This window comes from Nannospalax galili, unplaced genomic scaffold (genome assembly GCF_000622305.1).
Source record: "Nannospalax galili isolate Female #2095 unplaced genomic scaffold, S.galili_v1.0 scaffold189, whole genome shotgun sequence".
NCBI classification, from domain to species: domain Eukaryota; kingdom Metazoa; phylum Chordata; class Mammalia; order Rodentia; family Spalacidae; genus Nannospalax; species Nannospalax galili.
In genome coordinates, this window is record NW_008360331.1 from 5,131,585 (window position 1) to 5,149,252 (window position 17,668).

General features: G+C 41.0%; 2 protein-coding genes across 3 annotated transcripts in view; one reads left to right on the forward strand and one right to left on the reverse strand.

Moving 5' to 3' along the window:
* LOC103728053 (alcohol dehydrogenase class-3) overlaps positions 1-502 on the forward strand; it is a gene marked incomplete in the record, with an annotated part of 15,967 nt that extends 15,465 nt beyond the window's left edge. Inside the window, 1 exon segment of the mRNA XM_017796395.2 lies at positions 374-502.
* A 3,947-nt stretch (positions 503-4,449) lies between these two features.
* The window catches only part of Metap1 (methionyl aminopeptidase 1), a 47,428-nt gene continuing 34,209 nt past the window's right edge, over positions 4,450-17,668 (reverse strand). For both annotated transcript variants that reach the window (XM_029560231.1, XM_008826178.3), the window contains exons 8-11: positions 15,437-15,568; positions 13,952-14,095; positions 9,612-9,677; positions 4,450-6,099 (exon numbers count right to left, since the gene is read on the reverse strand). In XM_029560231.1, coding sequence (XP_029416091.1) covers positions 5,936-6,099; positions 9,612-9,677; positions 13,952-14,095; positions 15,437-15,568 — 506 coding nt within the window. In that variant the 3' untranslated portion in view covers positions 4,450-5,935. The remainder of the gene's footprint in view (positions 6,100-9,611; positions 9,678-13,951; positions 14,096-15,436; positions 15,569-17,668) is intronic.

The window sequence follows — 17,668 nt, forward strand, 5'->3', positions numbered from 1 at the left end:
AAAATGTAGTAATGAATGGGTTGCGGCCTACAGGGGAGGGAGGAGCAAAACTAATAGCATAGTCATTCCAGGCCACTGAGATGGCTCAGAGGGTCTGCTGCAAAGCCTCACAACCTGACTTCAATCCCTGGGACCCACATGATGGAAGGAGAAAACTAACTCCCACACATTGTCCCCTGACCTACACACACATGCGTGATTTTTTTAAGTTCATCATTCAAAATATATACTTACTGCTTTCTTCTCTTAACAGCATTCGAACTGTTCTCAAGATTTAAGAGACAACTGTCCGTCCTATACTTTTTCCTGTGATCTGACAGGAGCAGACAGGCAGAAAGTTCAGAGCTTCGTAGCCCTTCAGCACCTAGTACAGAGATTGTATAATTATGTGTCTCTAATCAAGGACAAGGCTATCATGTCTGTTTTCTGAGCCTTCCACATAAACGATTCCTGTTCACTAACGGATATTTTAAAACAATAAAAACAATTTCTGCCTTTGTAAGGTGTCTTCTCTTTTGTATGCTGTTTGTCTCATTTTCTTCCTGCAAAGGAAAGGCAGAACCAGTAATGAGTCTGTTACTGTGTAGCCAGGCTGGCCTCAAACTCATGGCCTCTTGCCTCCTTGCCCCACACCCCATGCTGGGGTTACTGTCCTGCACTGCCATATCCAGCTGCCATTCCTTTGTGGACAAAAAAAACCCTTTACTTCTTAGAGGAGATATATGTGAATATGGAGATTTCACTTTGTGTAAAAAGCAGTTTCAAGATACTATTGTAATGTTCGTCCAATCCTCATAGCTGGCCATGATGGTTATTATCAACTTCACAGGATCAGGAGTTACCTTGAAGACAAATCTCTGCACCTCTGTGGGATTCTCTAGATGAGGTCTACTGGGGTAGGAAAACCAGCCAAAATGTGGTGGTGCCATCCCATGGAGGAGTTACACTGAATGAAAAAGAGCTAACTGAGCATGCACTCTTTGCTGTCTACTTCCTGACTGGCCACGGTGTGACAAAGCTCCCTCATGCTCCTACCACCATGACTTCTCTATGAAGTACCCTCAAACTGCAAGCCAAAATAAACCTTTTAAGTTGCTTTGTCACAGCAGTGAGGCAGGTAACTAACATACTGGCCAATTTATTTAGTTTTCATTGTCACCTAAATTTAGCAAGTATGAACAATTTACTGGCTGAAAGTACAGTAGGCTCTTTCAAAGGAATCAAGTTTACAAGATCATACTTTCAAGAATCCCTAGATCATAGAATTTAGGGATTTGTTTCAAATGATATGTTCTCAGAATAAGAAAAATACAAAATTTGTACTTAGTTTTGGTAATGATTTTGGCGTAATTCTAGTCATTTTAAAAACCTTAGAATTAATATGGTCAGAAACCAAAAGCTGTCAAGCAAAATAACAAATGGAGCCAGGGAAGGAAGACTAGCGTTTGATTTGAAATGTATCTGAGTGAATTCTTCTGCAATTCTTCTACCCATCTTCTGCAAGAACAACCAGTGTTCTTAACCACTGAGCCATCTCTCCAGCCCCCAATTTTTTTTTTTTTTTTTTTTTTTTTTTTTTTAAGGCACCTAGAAGCAACTAGGCCCCAAGGAAACTCCAGATCTTGACTTCCCAACATCATTCCCTAAGTGGCCAAGGCTCTAAAGAAAGCCTGACTCCGGTGTGGGCAGGAAATGTAAATGGTAAGCCTAGAACATCTCACTGTAGCAAAAACAAGGCCGTTCTCAAACTCACCATTCAAAATGACTCGGGTGTTTCCACTGGAACAACTACTAATTAGTTTTAAAGAATGTATGAGCCAATATGCCCAATACTCAAGGGGGAGAGGTGCTAAAGGGAGCAAAGTGGGTCTTGTAGAATGTCAGCTAATAAAGCAGCTGAGATGCTAGACTTGGGAATTGCAACTTGGAAGGCAAATGCCATTCGGGCAAGGATAATCAATGAATACTAAACTCATTGTGCTATAATCTCCAAGTAGCTCCTCCCAATCTACTTGTTTAAAAAAAGTTAAAGGAGTGGGACCTGGTGGCACATGCCTTTAATCCCAGCACTCGGGAGACAGAGGCAGGCAGATCTCTGTGAGTTCAAGGCCAGCCTGGTCTACATAGTGAGTTTCAGGCCAGCTCAGGCTACTGGGAGACCCTGTCTCAAAGCCATAAATAAATAAATAAATAAATAAATAAATAAATAGAAAAGTGCCAAACAGCATCATGAATATCGTGACAATAAACACATTCCTATGGATATACTGATTGAACACACAGCACACCTACGCAGTTATTCTGTCAAAATGATTCTCCTGGATGTATCCTCTGACATGATTTTTCAAGTGTTGACTTCATAAGATGCTGAAAAGAGTAGAATTATTCTACAGTAAAAAGAACTAGAACATGAAAGGCTCCTTTTGGGGAAAAAACAAAGGAAGTTTGTGTATTATACCTTAAATAAGTACTGCCCATGTTAAAACTTTTGTGGTGTGATAATTACATTTTGGTCCTGCAGAATATCCTTTAGTTGAGGGGTGGGTACTTACTGGGAATTAACCCCCAAAGCCTCTCAGGCACCCCACTACCAAGCTATACCCCTAACACAACTATCCTTAAATTCAGGTTGAACTAGTAAAGGACACTTTTTTTTTTTTTCAGGAGAGGTGCTAGCTCAGTGGTGAAGTGATTGCCTAGCATGTTCAAGGCCCTAGGTTCAACCCCGGGACCAGACAGGGAAAAATGTGTACTTTATATATGTGTAAATAGTGAAACAAAGGTGTCAAAATTTTAAAAGCTGAATGTAAGTAAAGGAATATGACTTCACTGTACTCTCAACTTCCCTGTCTATTTGAAATATTTCAAAAGAAGAATTTGTGTAAAATATGTGGTTTATGTGCACATGTGCATACCTGCACCGAGGCCAGGAGGGCACAGGTGTCTATCACTATGCCTTGTTCCTTTCAGGCAACATCTTGTGGAACCTGGAGCTCCTGTTTTTCAGCTAGGCAGGCAGTCAGCAAGCCTGAGATCCTTCTCTACCTTCCACATAACTGGGCTTATAGCCATGGCTGGGAGGGCACAGGTGTGGAACCTGGAGCTCCTGTTTTTCAGCTAGGCAGGCAGTCAGCAAGCCTGAGATCCTTCTCTACCTTCCACATAACTGGGCTTATAGCCATGGCTGGGACCAGATCTGGCTTTTACATGGGTGCTGGGATCAAAACTCTGGGCTAATGACTATACACACTAAGTACTGAGTGCTGAGTCTTCTCTCCAAGAACAAAATTTTTAAAGATGGAAATCATTTCCATACACTGTGGGCATGTATCTGAAGCTTTACAGAGTACTCTAGTGTCCATTTCAACTAAACTAGAGGTGATGAGAAGACTGAGGAATTAACCAGCAATGGCAAATTCCAAGTTTCCTCTTGCCTGTCAACATAAACACATGGGAGACAAGTATAAATGTTGGTGAAAAGGCTCTAAACTATTTTACCAGCAAAAAATATAAAATGAAGATAAAGAACATGATGGTTAGTTTGTCAACTTGACTAGACTCAGAATCACCTAAGAGATACATTCATGAGTGTCTGAGTATGTCCATAGAGGGTTAACTGAGAAGAATGGTGGTACCATCCCATGGGCCGGGGTCCTGGACTGAATAAAGGAGAAAAGAAGCCAGTAGAGAACCAGGATTCATTTGCTTGCTGAGGACACAGTGTGAACAGATGTTTCACACTGCACTACCTCATCCTTCATCCAAGATTGATTGTCCCTTTCAAGCTATGAGCCAAAATTAACCTTTCTCTCTTAAAGATGCTTTTGTTGGGTATTCTGCAGCCCCAGCTGTCCTGGAACTCACTATGTAGACCAGGCTGGCCTTGAGCTCACAGAGATCTGCCTGCCTCTGCTGCCCCAGTGCTGGGACTAACAGTATATGCCACCATGCCCAGCTAAATTTAATATTCTTAATTAAAGATATGTAATTAAACTAGAGGTTGGATTGTTTAAATAAAAATCCAAACCAAGAAAATGGATTCCCCCCAGAATGTCTCTTTTCACAAAAATATACCAGAATTGTGTTCTCTGAGCTTATTTTCTAATGATGTAAATTAATAACCACAGTGCTAATTCCACTATAAGACAAATTGCTCCCCTAAATATATAGTGTTCTTGGCTTTAAAAATATAATTGTATCTCAAATGGTGCTGGCATGCTGCTGGATTAAGCACAATTCTGCAGTTATGATAAAGGCATTATATCTGAAGTGCTTGTACTCCCTACAGTCATGAGTCTTATATTATGAAGTCAGCCCCCCATTCCCATCTGAAATCCCAACAAATGCAACTACGTTAAGTGGGATAAATACTCCCTACAGTCATGAGTCATATTATGAAGTCAGCCCCCATTCCCATCTGAAATCCCAACAAATGCAACTACGTTAAGTGGGATAATCATTCAAACTTTTAATCTCCCTTTACACATTATATTAACATTCTTATAACAAGGCATTCCATTCACAAATATGGCAGTATGATAAAAACTTCACACACCCCCAGAAGTTTACACCAGATTCAGCCACTTTACTAAATCATTAAAATAAAAGTCATGAAAGCATTATCATAATTCTCTTAAAGCAATAAGGTCTGAGGCACTCTGGGAAAGATGATCTCTTACAAGTATGTGTCAGTGGTATGAAATTATATTACAAGAAAAGTCATCAGATATCCAGTAATCAAGTACACACTAATGACAACTTGATGGTCTTGTTTGTCTTCACTGGATACATTCCTATTTGGACAACCACTAAAAGGAGCACAGATGCTGGGCACTGAGATCAGTTCTAACGAGGCTCTCAGTTATGTATAGGTGAGGTGCATTTTCAACACACCAAGGACAGCTCTGTCCCCACTGCAGGTTTCTGATGCTCCAAGTTCCTTTCTTATGACTGATAGTTTACCACACATTAAAACTCTCACAGCCACCTAAGTTACTGTGCTCACATTAGAGATACTCTGCAACTCTCTTCCCCATCATCTGCCACAGGACAACCACACCCTTCTCTGAGTACCTCCAAAGTGCATCCTTGAAATAAAAGAGGTGAAGAAAGGGGGCTTCTGCCCTCACACTGCTGACCAAACAGAGGTCTGAAATAGCAGGGTATCATGAAATGGTGCTCTGCAGCCGTCAGCCACCACCTGCAGCACAGCTACTTTTACCACACACCAGGCCTTAAAAAGTCTGATATTCTCCCAAAGTGAATCTTCCCATTCATTCAAGGGCACAGTCGACACTGGAGAGAAGTCTCACTGAGTGTTTCCCTACACACACATACAAGGTAAATATTAGCATTGGGAAAGGGAGGAGGACAATTCCCAACTAGGAATTAAGTCACTACAAATTATGGATTCACTTATGACAGTTACTTGTCAAAGTATAATCAACTCAAACCAAAGTAACATAGTGGTCAGTAATTACATAGATGGAATTTAAAAGGTATGCATATATATTTCCATATATATCTATATATAATAAAAAATCTGGAGCAACACATGTTGCTAAGTTTGAAGGAATCTCATCTTCGGCATCCACCTGGGAAGCAGCTGGCTCTTGATGGCTGGTTTGTAACTGGGATAAAAGCAATCAGAAGCAGACTTAGGTCAAAGTGCTCACGGGGCAAATAAGAAAATACAGGTACAGAGAATTGAGGAGGTAAGGCAAGGGAATTGGAAGAAATTAAATGTTTCCTTTATTCTTCTCAGCTTTCTCAGACCCAAGACAAGCTCCTGAGGACACATACCAAATGCTGTAGTCCTTTCTCATCACGGTCAAAACAAAACGAGTGATTTAAAAAGATTCTTCTTTTCTGTACTTTCAATAAAACGCACAGTAAAGTAAAAAGGTATTACTAAGATGTGGCGTCTTGGGAGAAATTAAAACTGGGACATGAAATGAGGCCTCGAGCTATCAAGTCTCCGGGTGAGAATTTCACAGCCAGTGTCCGTGACCAGCAGGGTGTGCTCAAACTGAGCAGACCGCTTTCCATCTCTCGTTACTGCTGTCCAACCATCTGGCCAGGTTTCATCCTGCCATCCACCTTAAACAAACAAAAACAACTTCTTAGTATTGTCACTCAGTTTTCTAAATAAACTCTCCAGAAATTAAGGAGAAAACTAGTCAGGTTCACTATCAAGATCCCTCCCAGCTTTACTGTGGTCGACACTACCAATGAAGAGATGACAAGGTTTCTCCAAACATACTGCTCAATTGCATACTGATATTTTTCAATATCAAGTCAAGATGATATTTCCAAATAAAGGCATCAGACTTCATTTTAGAACACTAATACTACTCATCACAGAATTATGAGCAAAAACTTGAATGGATAAAGTTTCCTGGAATAACTGAGGAAAGTATAGCAGCGTACAAAGTAAAGAAGGAGTTAAGTGTACAAAAACAAAAACTCTATAACCAAAGAAAAAGGGTCAAAGAAAAAGAAGAGTTTTCAAGGGATAAGAAAAAATATAATGACAGGGGCTGAAGAGATGGCTCAGTGGTTAGGAGAACTGGCAAAGAACCCAGGTTTGGTTCCGAGCACCTACATGGCAACTACCAACCATCTGTTAACTCCAGTTCCAAGAGATCCAATGCCTTCTGGCCTCCATGGGCACTGCATGCATGATGCTTACATATATGCAGGTAAAATACTCAGACACATAAAATGAAAATAAATTTTAAAAGTCCAAACTGGGCAACTCCTGAGAATGGCACTTGAGGTTAACTGCCAATCGTCATATCCATGTGCACTAATATGTGCGCAGGCAAGTACGTACACACACACACACACACACACACACACACACACACACACAATGCAAAATGAACTGGAGAAGAGTTGAAAATAGACCCCAGCACTCAGGAGGCAGAGGCAGGTGGATCTCTTGAGTTCGAGGCCAGGCCACAGGGAGACTATCTCAAAAAGACCAAAAAAAAAAAAAAAAAAAAAAAAAAAAAAGGACAGAGAACTTAAATCAGGAGGAATGAGAAGGCTAATGAAGTCATGGATACTAATGACTAATGTAAACATATGTATTTCTAGAAAAAGACAACCCCCCCCTTGCTTTTTGAGACAGGGTCTTTCTGTAGCCCCAAGCTGGCCTGGAAATAGCTATGCAGACCAGGCTAGCCTAAATTTCACCATGCCTGGGTGAAATTTTCCTTTTTCAAAACTAGATCTCAACATTTAAATAAAAAAAAAAAAATCAATACAAGAATATCTGTAAGTTCAGGGCCAGGCGGTCTATATAGCAAGTTCCAGCCTAGTCAGGGATACATAGTGAGAACCTGTCTTAAACAAAACAAAACAACAGCAAAACCCAGGAAACAGTACAGGGGCTTGAGAGACAGTTCAACAGTTAAGAGTACTGGCTGATTTTTCAGAGGACATAGGTTTAGTTCCCAATATCCACAAGGCAGCTCACAACAGTCTGCAATCCCAGTTTCAGGATTCCTAACACACTTTTCTGGCATTTGCAGCATACACATTGTGCACTTACATACAGGCAGACAAAACATACTTAACACATAAAATAAATATTCTTAAAAAAAAAAATCAGTACATTCTTCATCAGGTGAAGTAGTGCTCATGTCTATAGTACAGGTACACACTTGCAACATTAAATCCCAGGCTAAGAAGAAAATATGAGGCAGCAATAGCAAACAGGAATTTTTCTTTTTTTCTTTCTTTTTGAGGCAGGGTTTCCCTGTTTCCCTGTAGCCCCTGGAACTTGCTATGTGGACCAGGCTGGCCCTGATCTCACAGAGATCCTCCTACCTCTGTCTCTGCCTCCTGAGTGCTAGGATTAAAGGCATACACCACCATGCCCAGAAGTATTTTTCAGTGTAATGATCAATACACAAATGATTAGAGGAGATCCTACTACTTCAATTTTGTTATCTGATACAGCAAATTCTCTAAGTCAAATAAGATATATTTTAGGGGGATGATGAGATGGCTCAGTGGGTAAAGGTACTTGTCACCAAGCCTGATGACCTGAGTTCAATCCCAAGACCCACAAGGTAGGAGAAAACTGAGCCCCACAGGTTGTGTCTTCTGACCTCTACATAGACACCATAGCACATGCACACCCATATACACAATAAACAAATAAAATGTTTGGGGAAAAATATGTCTATTAGCCTAAGGAAATCCTCTTTGGATCTGAGACTCCATAAATGACCTAGAATTTCACATAGTTGAATTATAGTGAAGTTTACGTTACAATCTGAGATTACCTGAAGCAAATCTACAGTTATTTACTTACTCCTGCAAACACTAAATTATGTCCTTCCAACCAGGAACTAATTGGTGAAACTATGGGATCCAAAGCTACCCTCCCACTGCCTTCCATTTCACTGTAAGTTAATAACAAAGACTGGAGGATTCAGAGAAAAGGTATCCTTATAGAGTGCTCAGGACACCATAGTCCTAAAGTGGTAGGATGCATATCTGACAGACACTCTCAGGATGGATCATGCTCAGAAGAAACTCACCATCACTGCCATGTGCCTGTCACAGAGAACCACAACAGAATGGTATGACTATGCTGTGCTTTTCCAGAGCGCTGTATGATACCACAGAACACGAGTGTTGACAATGAAGAGACAGATGGCTCATGAGAGCCTGGCAGTGATTTGGGCATGTTATGTTCTCAAAGGATCTGTTTATTTCTCTGTGTAACAGACTTAAAACCTTCACAAACAGTGGAGAATTAAGTCCTACAACTGTGTCTGTCTCAAAGTAGGTGACTAAACAAAAGCGCTCTTTATTCAACATCAAACAAGAACTTCTGCAGAAGTCTGATATAGACTCTTCATTATTACAATGCATCCTTTGGTAGGATCTTGAAGAGGGACCAGATTCCAGTACTTTACCACTGGCTGACAACCAAAAACTTACCATGTACAATGTCCAATTCTCTACAAAATACAAGTCAAGATGTAACAGGGAGAATGAAGCAAGAAGGTAGAACCAACTCCTAACCTGACGATCATCCGAAATTAAATAAAAATTCAATGACTGCTCCAAGAGCTGACAGGATGGCTCATAAGAGTAAGGTGCCTGTCACCAGACCTGCTCACCTGATTTCAATCCCCAGGACCTACATGGCAGAGAGAAGGAAGTCACCTGAAGCAAGTCACCTGACCTCCACATATACGCCACAACACGCACCCCACACACACACACACACACACACACACACACACACACACACACACACGTTTTCTCCCCCTCCTCTCAATTAAAAAAAATTTTTTATAAAGTGAATAAATCTTTATTTAAGGGATATTCCTCACGATTTCCTTCACTGTCCCTCAAGGCTGCAGACCCCTCCTCTCAATTAAAAAAAAATTTTTATGAAGTGAATAAATATTTAAGGGATATTCCTCACGATTTCCTTCACTGTCCCTCAAGGCTGCAGAAGTTCAAGACAATCCAGATAATCCTTTCTCAGAGAAACAGTATTTCTTAATCCAGTAAAAATTTAAGGAGAAACAAGAATGTCACATGCAGGTACAGGAGCACAAGCCCATAACCCTGGCACTCACCTTCACAAATCATTGGCTCAATTGTAAACACGTGGCCCGACTTCATCACACCAACTGCTTTGTTTTCTGAAATTAAAAGAAAAAGTCTCAAAAGACAGCAAAGACCAACAGCACTGCACTGAACAGGTTACAGGATACAGGGCTTACATTCCCACCAATGCTGCTTTCTTTCTTTTCTTTGTTTCTTTTTTTTTTTCTTTGGTCTTTTTAAGAAAGAGTCTCCCTGTAGTCCCAGCTGACCTGGAACTCACTACGTAGACCAGGCTGGCCTTGAACTCACAGAGATCTGCCTGACTCTGATTCCCGAGTGCTGGGATTAAAGGCGTGCGCCACCACGCCCGGCCCACCAGTGCTTCTTAACTATTCTCCCAATTCTCTTAAGTCTGTCGTTCAGCAAAGCAGTTCACCAATAACCACCTGTTTGTGGCAGATCTTATTCTGCTTATCCTTTCTACACTAAAATATAGAGATGCCAAGCGAGGCTGAGAATACAATGATCACTTTTATAAAGAGCAAAAACTAGAAACACAATCACAGAATCAGGAGAGTGCCATCACTCATCCATATACAGAAGCTTGCAAGACAGTGTTACATAGTGGAAGCCTCTCACCTCCTTGGGGAAGGAGAGTATGTTTGTTTATCAGGACACACCCTACAGAAACAACACAATTTTCATAAAGGTTTGTAAGCCATCTTTACTCTCATTCTCAGATGGACATAAACCTGTGTATACCAGCCTATTTGTTTAAATGCCTGGAAGACATTCCTCTTCATTTGAAAGTAAATTGCATCCTACCCACTATGTATGTATTTTAGCCTTTCCCATCAAGTTCATGAAAAACAGTATTTTGCACGGCGACCATGAAACATAATTATGAACTGAAAATATCCAGTCCTACCATCTCCCCAAAAGAAGCCCAAGAATTTAAAACTAAGAATGGAGCAGGGCATGGTGGGGTGCACCTTTAACCCAACACTTAGGAAGCAAGAGGCAGATGGATCTCAGTAAAATCGAGACCAGCCTAGTGCACATAGCAAGTTCCAGCCCAGCTGGGGCTAAAGGGAGAACCGCCTCAAAAGAAAAAAAACAAAACAATTTCAAATTAAAGAGTAAAAGCTAAGGAAGATGCCAGCAATGGACAAGGGCACTGGCTCAAGCTGGCCACCAGATGGCAAACACATCAGCCTCTCCAGCTGCTCTTCCTTTCTAAGGCACTAATAAGCCCGTTCTCCAATGGACAAATGCTGCGGGTCTCCTGACCGTCTAGCTGTTCTGGAACCTCACGCACCCACTCCCATTCCATCCTTTCCTAGTGCACAGCACCATCCTGCTTTCTCTCCTTCTTAGACTTTCAAAATACACTCACTGCAAAATTGAAATCTTGTTTCTAAACTCCTATGAACCCTTAAAAGGATAAATCGGGGGCTAGAGAACTGGCTGGGTGGTTAAGAGCACTGGCTGCTCTTGCAGAGGACCTGGGTGGGTTCAGTTCCCAGCACCCACATGGTGACTAACAACTGTCTGTAACTCCAGCTGTGGGGGATTGGAAGCCTTCGCCTGACCTATGTGGGCACTGCACAAGGGTGTACTTACAAACATGCAGGCCACATACTCATACACATTTTTTTAAAAAAGGATAAATCAATTCAAGGCTTTTTTTTTTTTTAATTGGGGGGGTGTCTTTTTGAGACAAGGTCTCCCTGAAGCCTGGGCTAGCCTGGACCTTGCTACGTAGACCAGGCTGGCTTGATCTCACAGAGTTCTGCCTGCCTCTGCCTCCTAAGTGCTGGGATTAAAGGTGTGAGTCACCACTCCTGGCCTCAATTAAGTATTTTAAAAATTATGATTTTCATTTCTGAACTTCCTCAAAATGACATTTAACTTATTATTTATAGATAATCAATCCCTTGGGGCTATCAATCAGAAGCTGTTAATGGCTATCTGTGTGGTATCAGAGAAAACAAAAAGCATAAAGGAAGGTGTCCAGAAGTGTGCTGTCCAGTGCTGCAGCACTGGCCACAGGCAGCTGTCATGTGCTTGAAAAGTGGCTCATCAGAACAGAAATGGGCTGTCAGTGTAAGAACACTAGGAAATCCAAAAATTAAACTAAGTAACTATGTCTCTTCATGCCTTTTACATTATTAAATGCTGAACTGTTATATGGAGTATAATGGGTTCAACAGAATAAAGTTATGAGATTCCCTGGTTAACACAGCTACTAGACGCTCTCAAGTTGCTGCGCTCCTCGTATTACATACTGGACAGTGCTATCTATGTTCTAGTCCCGTTCCTGTCCCTCATTCATCCATAGTCTAAAAGCTGTAACTTCTACTCATGTTTGGAATCTTAGAACATTCACTTTTGCAATATATCTCACTCAACAAATGCACCTTATCTGTGCTACTTCCAGACAGTGCACCAGGAATACTTTTTAATTGTGCCTGCTCTACCATCAGAGTAACTGAAAGGTACATCATAAATGTGGGGTATTCGAATTGTATTTCTTTCCATCACTAAATGACACACAAACATGTCAAATATGTAAAATGAAGTATATTTGGTCCTCAGTTCTTTTTTTCTTTTTATATGTCTAAGTAAATGTTTTAATATGAAACTTGGGTAATACGTGTGTATCACTGGCAGCAAGTGTCGTGGCATCCCCACCAACCCATATCCCCTTCACCGAACAATGTTACCATCTCCAGTTTTCCTCCCTCTCTCACTAACTCATACTCAAAGAGAGTTTGCTACCTCTGCACAGAGCAACAATTTTTTTTTTATTTTATGTGTATGTGTGTACTGCCTGTGTGTAGGTAAGTGCACCCGTGTTGTGCAATGCCCGCAGAAGACAGAAGAGGCTGTCGGATCTCCTGGAACTGGAGTTACAGACAGTTGTTAGTGGCCACGTGGGTGCTGGGATTCAAACACAGGTCTTCTGCAAAAACAGCCAGTGTTCTTAACAGCAGAGCCATCTCTCCAGCCCCAAGAGTGACAACTTTTATTCCCTCCCTGCACACTCACACACAACCCCACTGGATCAGAATGGCACTTCCATTCTGTGAAAAGGAACGCACACTCGGTTTGTTTCAGGGTTTAGCATAGAGGAGTAAAGTCAGTACTCCTTTCTGGTGCTAGATGTCTTTTTCCTTTTCTTTTTCCCCCTAATAACACAACTCACAGAATGCTGTGGTCTGCAAGTGAGAGTTGACTGCTACACACCACTGCTGGCCTGCAGAGCCCTGCTCCAGCTGCTCCCACCAGGGTCTCTTACTCATTCCACTCTCCTCATAGCCGAGCACATCTAGGACATACCTGGAGCAGACAAATTATTTTGAAAGGCTTTCACTACAAGTCATCCTAGATACTACTGCCAATTCAGTCTTCCCAAACTAGCAACTTTATGACATTCGTGTGTGTGTGTTTAAATGCCTTCCCTAGGTCACTTAGGATGGATGGCTTTCACTGCTACACTAACAGACTCACTCCTGCATATGTCAAATGTCTCCAGAGAGAAGGGTTCTGGAACATTGTGTGACACTTCTTTTGTCATTCTATCAAACAGCTCTCAACTTGAGAAAAAGTACTTTATTCTCCTTTATTAAACCAACAAATAATGTGCTAAGAACTCCCAGTACACCAAGTGAGATGAACTGATTTCACCTAAGGACTCAGAAACGTGATGCTGAAACACGTAGCAGAACTACTTACTGTCAAAATCAGCTTACTGCCCTCCGAGGGTACTCAGCTAGATTATACTTCCTGACCTCCCTTGCCGTTAGACTGAATGGAAACAGATAAAGGTGATCTATGGAAATCCCAGACTAGCTCATTAAAACTCCCAAACACGTCCTTCCAAGCACCTCCCCTCCTACCACCCTATCTGCTGACTAGGAGGCAACCTCAAGGTAACCTGAAAAGGCAGGCTAGAGCTTGGGCCAGCCCATACTGACCACACGCTTTCTTTGGACTGCAGGAAGACTTGATTTGTGTTTGAACAAATACAATCTGTTCTCTAGCTAACACGTTACTTCAATGAAGACAAAATGGGAGACCCTGATGTATACTTAAATATTTAACATTTATGCATTTATTTATTTAATGTGTGTGTTTTGCCTACATGTATGTAAGCACATTTTCCACAGAGGCCAGAAGAGGGCGTCTGTTCCCCTAGAACTGAAGTTACAGACAGTTGTTAGCTGCCATGTGGGCACTGGGAAACTAACGCAGGTTCTTGCAAAAGCAGCCAGTGCTCTTAATCACTGAGCCATCTCTCCAGCCCCTTGAATACTTGAATAAATATTTAATAAATAGAAATAATCAAATATTGGACAGTACTTACTAGCATAGTGTGGTACATTGGGAGCTGTATGGAAAAGCTTGTGGATTCCATGCCCACAATAGCTTCGAACAACTGAAAATCCATTTGCTTGGGCATGTTTCTGAATAATGTTTCCCAATTCTCTATATCGAACACCAGGCTTCACTGGAAGGAAGAGAGAAGATTCATGACAAAGAGAAACATTTACTAAGCAGTTAGTTTCCATGTAGAAAAAGACCTCTGCACATACTTGCTATGCCTTTGTGCTAGGATTTACGTACGTGGAAACTAAGGCACAGAGAATCCATACAGCCAGTAAATGGCAACGCTCCAATTCGAAGCAGCAGCACCTCCTCTAATGCAAGAAAAGGACACCACACAGTAAGGGGTGATGGGAGCTGAACTCAGGTCTTCTGTAAGACCATCAAAGATTCTTTAACCACTGAGTCATCTTTCCAGCCCAACTTTTTTAAAAGTTTTTAATGAAGTACATCTATATATGCAGGTATATCAGCTAATTTGTTAAGATTATTAGTTTTAAGAAATGACAAATTACAGAGTATCAAAAATTCCATGATTCTGTCTAATCTAACCAAGCACACACACATATCTGCAAATGAAAAATTACAGCAGAAAGGGAGGGAAAAAGTCAACCTAAACGTTAACAGTGATGGCTCTGGTAATAGAAGATAGGAAAAGCAAAGTGCAAAGGCAAACAGAAAGGAGAATTAATCACTATCCTCTCAAAATCCCTATTCTTAAATTTTCTGTAATGAGAACATAAATGTTCATGCAAGTGAAAACGTGAAGTTAGGAGGCTGGAGAGACAGCTCAGTGGTTACAAGCACTGGCTGCTCTTGCGGAGGACCTAGTTCAGTTCCCAGCACCACATGGCAGCTAACAACCATCGGTAACTCCAGTTCTAGGAGATCCAATACCTTCTTCTGACCTCCATGGCCACTGCATGCATGTGATGCACTTACATACATGAAGACAAAACACCCATACATATAAAAAATAAAAATAAATTCAAAGATAATTTCTTTAAAGAATAAAGTCAAAATAAAAATAAGAGTGCACTAAAGAAAGTCAGGCACAGTAGCACATGTCTTTAATCCTAGCATTTGTGAGGTAGAGGCAGGCAGATCTCTGTGAGAATGAGGCCAGCCTGGTCTACAAAATCAGTTCCAGGCCAGCTAGGGCTACAAGGAAACCCTGTCTCAAAAACAAAACAGAACAAAACACACTAAAGAACCAACCATATACTCCTCTTCATTTAAAAGTTAAAGACTGAGAAAAAAAGTTAAAGACTGATACTAATAAGTCTTAGAAGAGTGAGAGGATGCCAACCAAACATCCTTTCCTCTCAAGGGCTCTGCAAATCATCCTTCTCCCCATTAACTGCTAAAACCTAGAGCTAGCTGAGGTGGGGTAGAAGCAGAGCCTCACAGTGCCAAGTCACTGACAGTTCCGCAGTACCAACGTGTGCATAGCATTGAAGCTGACCTGCATCAATGGCTTGCATCAAGCATTCGTATGTGGTCTGAACTAGTTTCCGTGCCCCTTCATCCACATCTCCAACAAAAAATGTCTCATTCAGGTCACCATGATAACCATTACGATAAAGGGTGATGTCCACTGCAAAAGAATGGCAAAGAGAAAGAACGTTAATATTTTAAAGCAAAATTAATTTTTTTTCCCACATAAGAGCATTAAGTAACTGAATGAAAAAGATGATTTCTTCACTGCCGAAGAGAAAGTCCTTGAGTGTAATGCAACTAAACTCACTATGGAAAAGAATATAGCTATGCAGCACAAGATAGACGGTGGGCTTTTTTATTTGCAGCAGAGAAGTAAGTTATGCAGCATTACAGTCGTACAACATCAATAACCATGTTTAGTAAATTCTGAATCTAAATTGGCTAAATTCTGAAATTAAACAGAAAATATATTTTCACTTATCTTTAACAAGTTTCTTCCTCTTTAAAAACAAACCTTATACTTAAGATTTATTTTTTAACTCATTTGTCTCATCCATTTATAAGCAGTCATCCTTTATTATTAAACCACGTTTTACAATAAAGATTACTCCTGTATCACTACAATAAACTAAGTGTCTATCTAGAGAGCACACTGCATGAGTATCCTTATACTTCAGACTTGAGTCAAGCTACTGCACTGCAGCAGAGACATTTTATTTTGAGTACCCACACATAACATTCCTGAAAAACCTCATATGTACACGTAATGGGTTTAACTGGGCATGGTGCTTCCCACCTTTAATTCCACCACTTGAAAGATAGAGGCAAGCTTTAGATCTGTGAGTTCTAGAAAAACAGGGCTTACATAGTAAGACCTCCATCTCAAAAATAAATAAAAACAAACATTTATATGAAAATCAAGATTGAACACAAAACATATGGAATGTTTATGAACAGATTCTAAATAAATTAACAACTACAATGAAGACAGTATTATATTTAACGTTGACTATCATTCAAAGCCAGCATAATTGGTTGATTCTGTGCATGCTTTATCTTCTGGGCTATTGCTTCCTTGGACTTTACTAATATCCTGGAAAGACTAATTTAATCAATATTAAAAATGTCACCTAGGAGCTAGACTGGTAGCGCACGCCTTTAATCCCAGCACTTGGGAGGCAGAGGCAGGAGAATCTCTGTGAGGCCAGCCTTGTCTACATAGTGAATTCCAGGATACCTGGGGCTACAGAAAGACCCTGTCTCAAAAAGAATAAACAAAACAAAACAAAACGAAAAAAACAAAACAAAATAAAACAAAACACCACCTTAGGACCTGAGGAGATGGCTCAGTGAATAAAGTGCCTGCTAAACAAGAATGAGGATCTGGGGGCTGGAGAGATGGCTTAGCATTTAAAAGCACTAGTTGCTCTTACAGAGGACCCAGTTTCATTTCCCAGCACTCACATGACGACTTCAATTCCAGGGGATCCGACACCCTCTTCTGATCTCTGCAGATTGGCATAGACGTGGTGCACTTACATACATGCAGGCAATGAACTCATACACATAAATAAAAATAAAAATTTTTAATCAAAAAAAGGGGAGCTCAGGGCTGGAGAGATGGCTCAGTGGTTAAGAACACTGACTGCTCTTGCAGAAGATCCAGGTTCAATTCCCAGCACCCACACGGTGGCTACCACCTGTCCTTAACTGCAATTCCAGGGGAATTCGAAGCCCTCTTCTGACCTCCGAGGCATTGCATGACACAGGTGCACTCACATACATGCAGGCAATACACTCATACACATAAAATAAAAATAACAAATAAAATATTTTAAAAGGGGGGGGAGCTGGAGAGATGGCTCAGTAGTTAAGAGCACTGGCTGCTCTGGCAGAGGACCCAGATTGGGTTCCCAGCACCCACATGGTAGCTATTACTGTTAACTCCAGTTCCAGGGGACCTGACGCCCTCTTCTGACCTCTGCAGGCACTGCATGACATGGGTGCACTTACATACATGCAGGCAATACACTCATACACATAAAATAAAAAATAAAAATAAATAACTTTTTAAGTGAAGATCTGAGTTCAGATCCCCAGCAACCATATAAAAGGTCAGGCATGGAGGCACACGTCTATAACCCCAGCCATAGGGGAGCACACAAAGGAGGATCCTGAGGGTTTGTTCGCCAGCCTACCTAACTGAAATGGTAAGACGCAGTTTAATGAGAGACCTTGTCTCAAAACTAAGATGGAA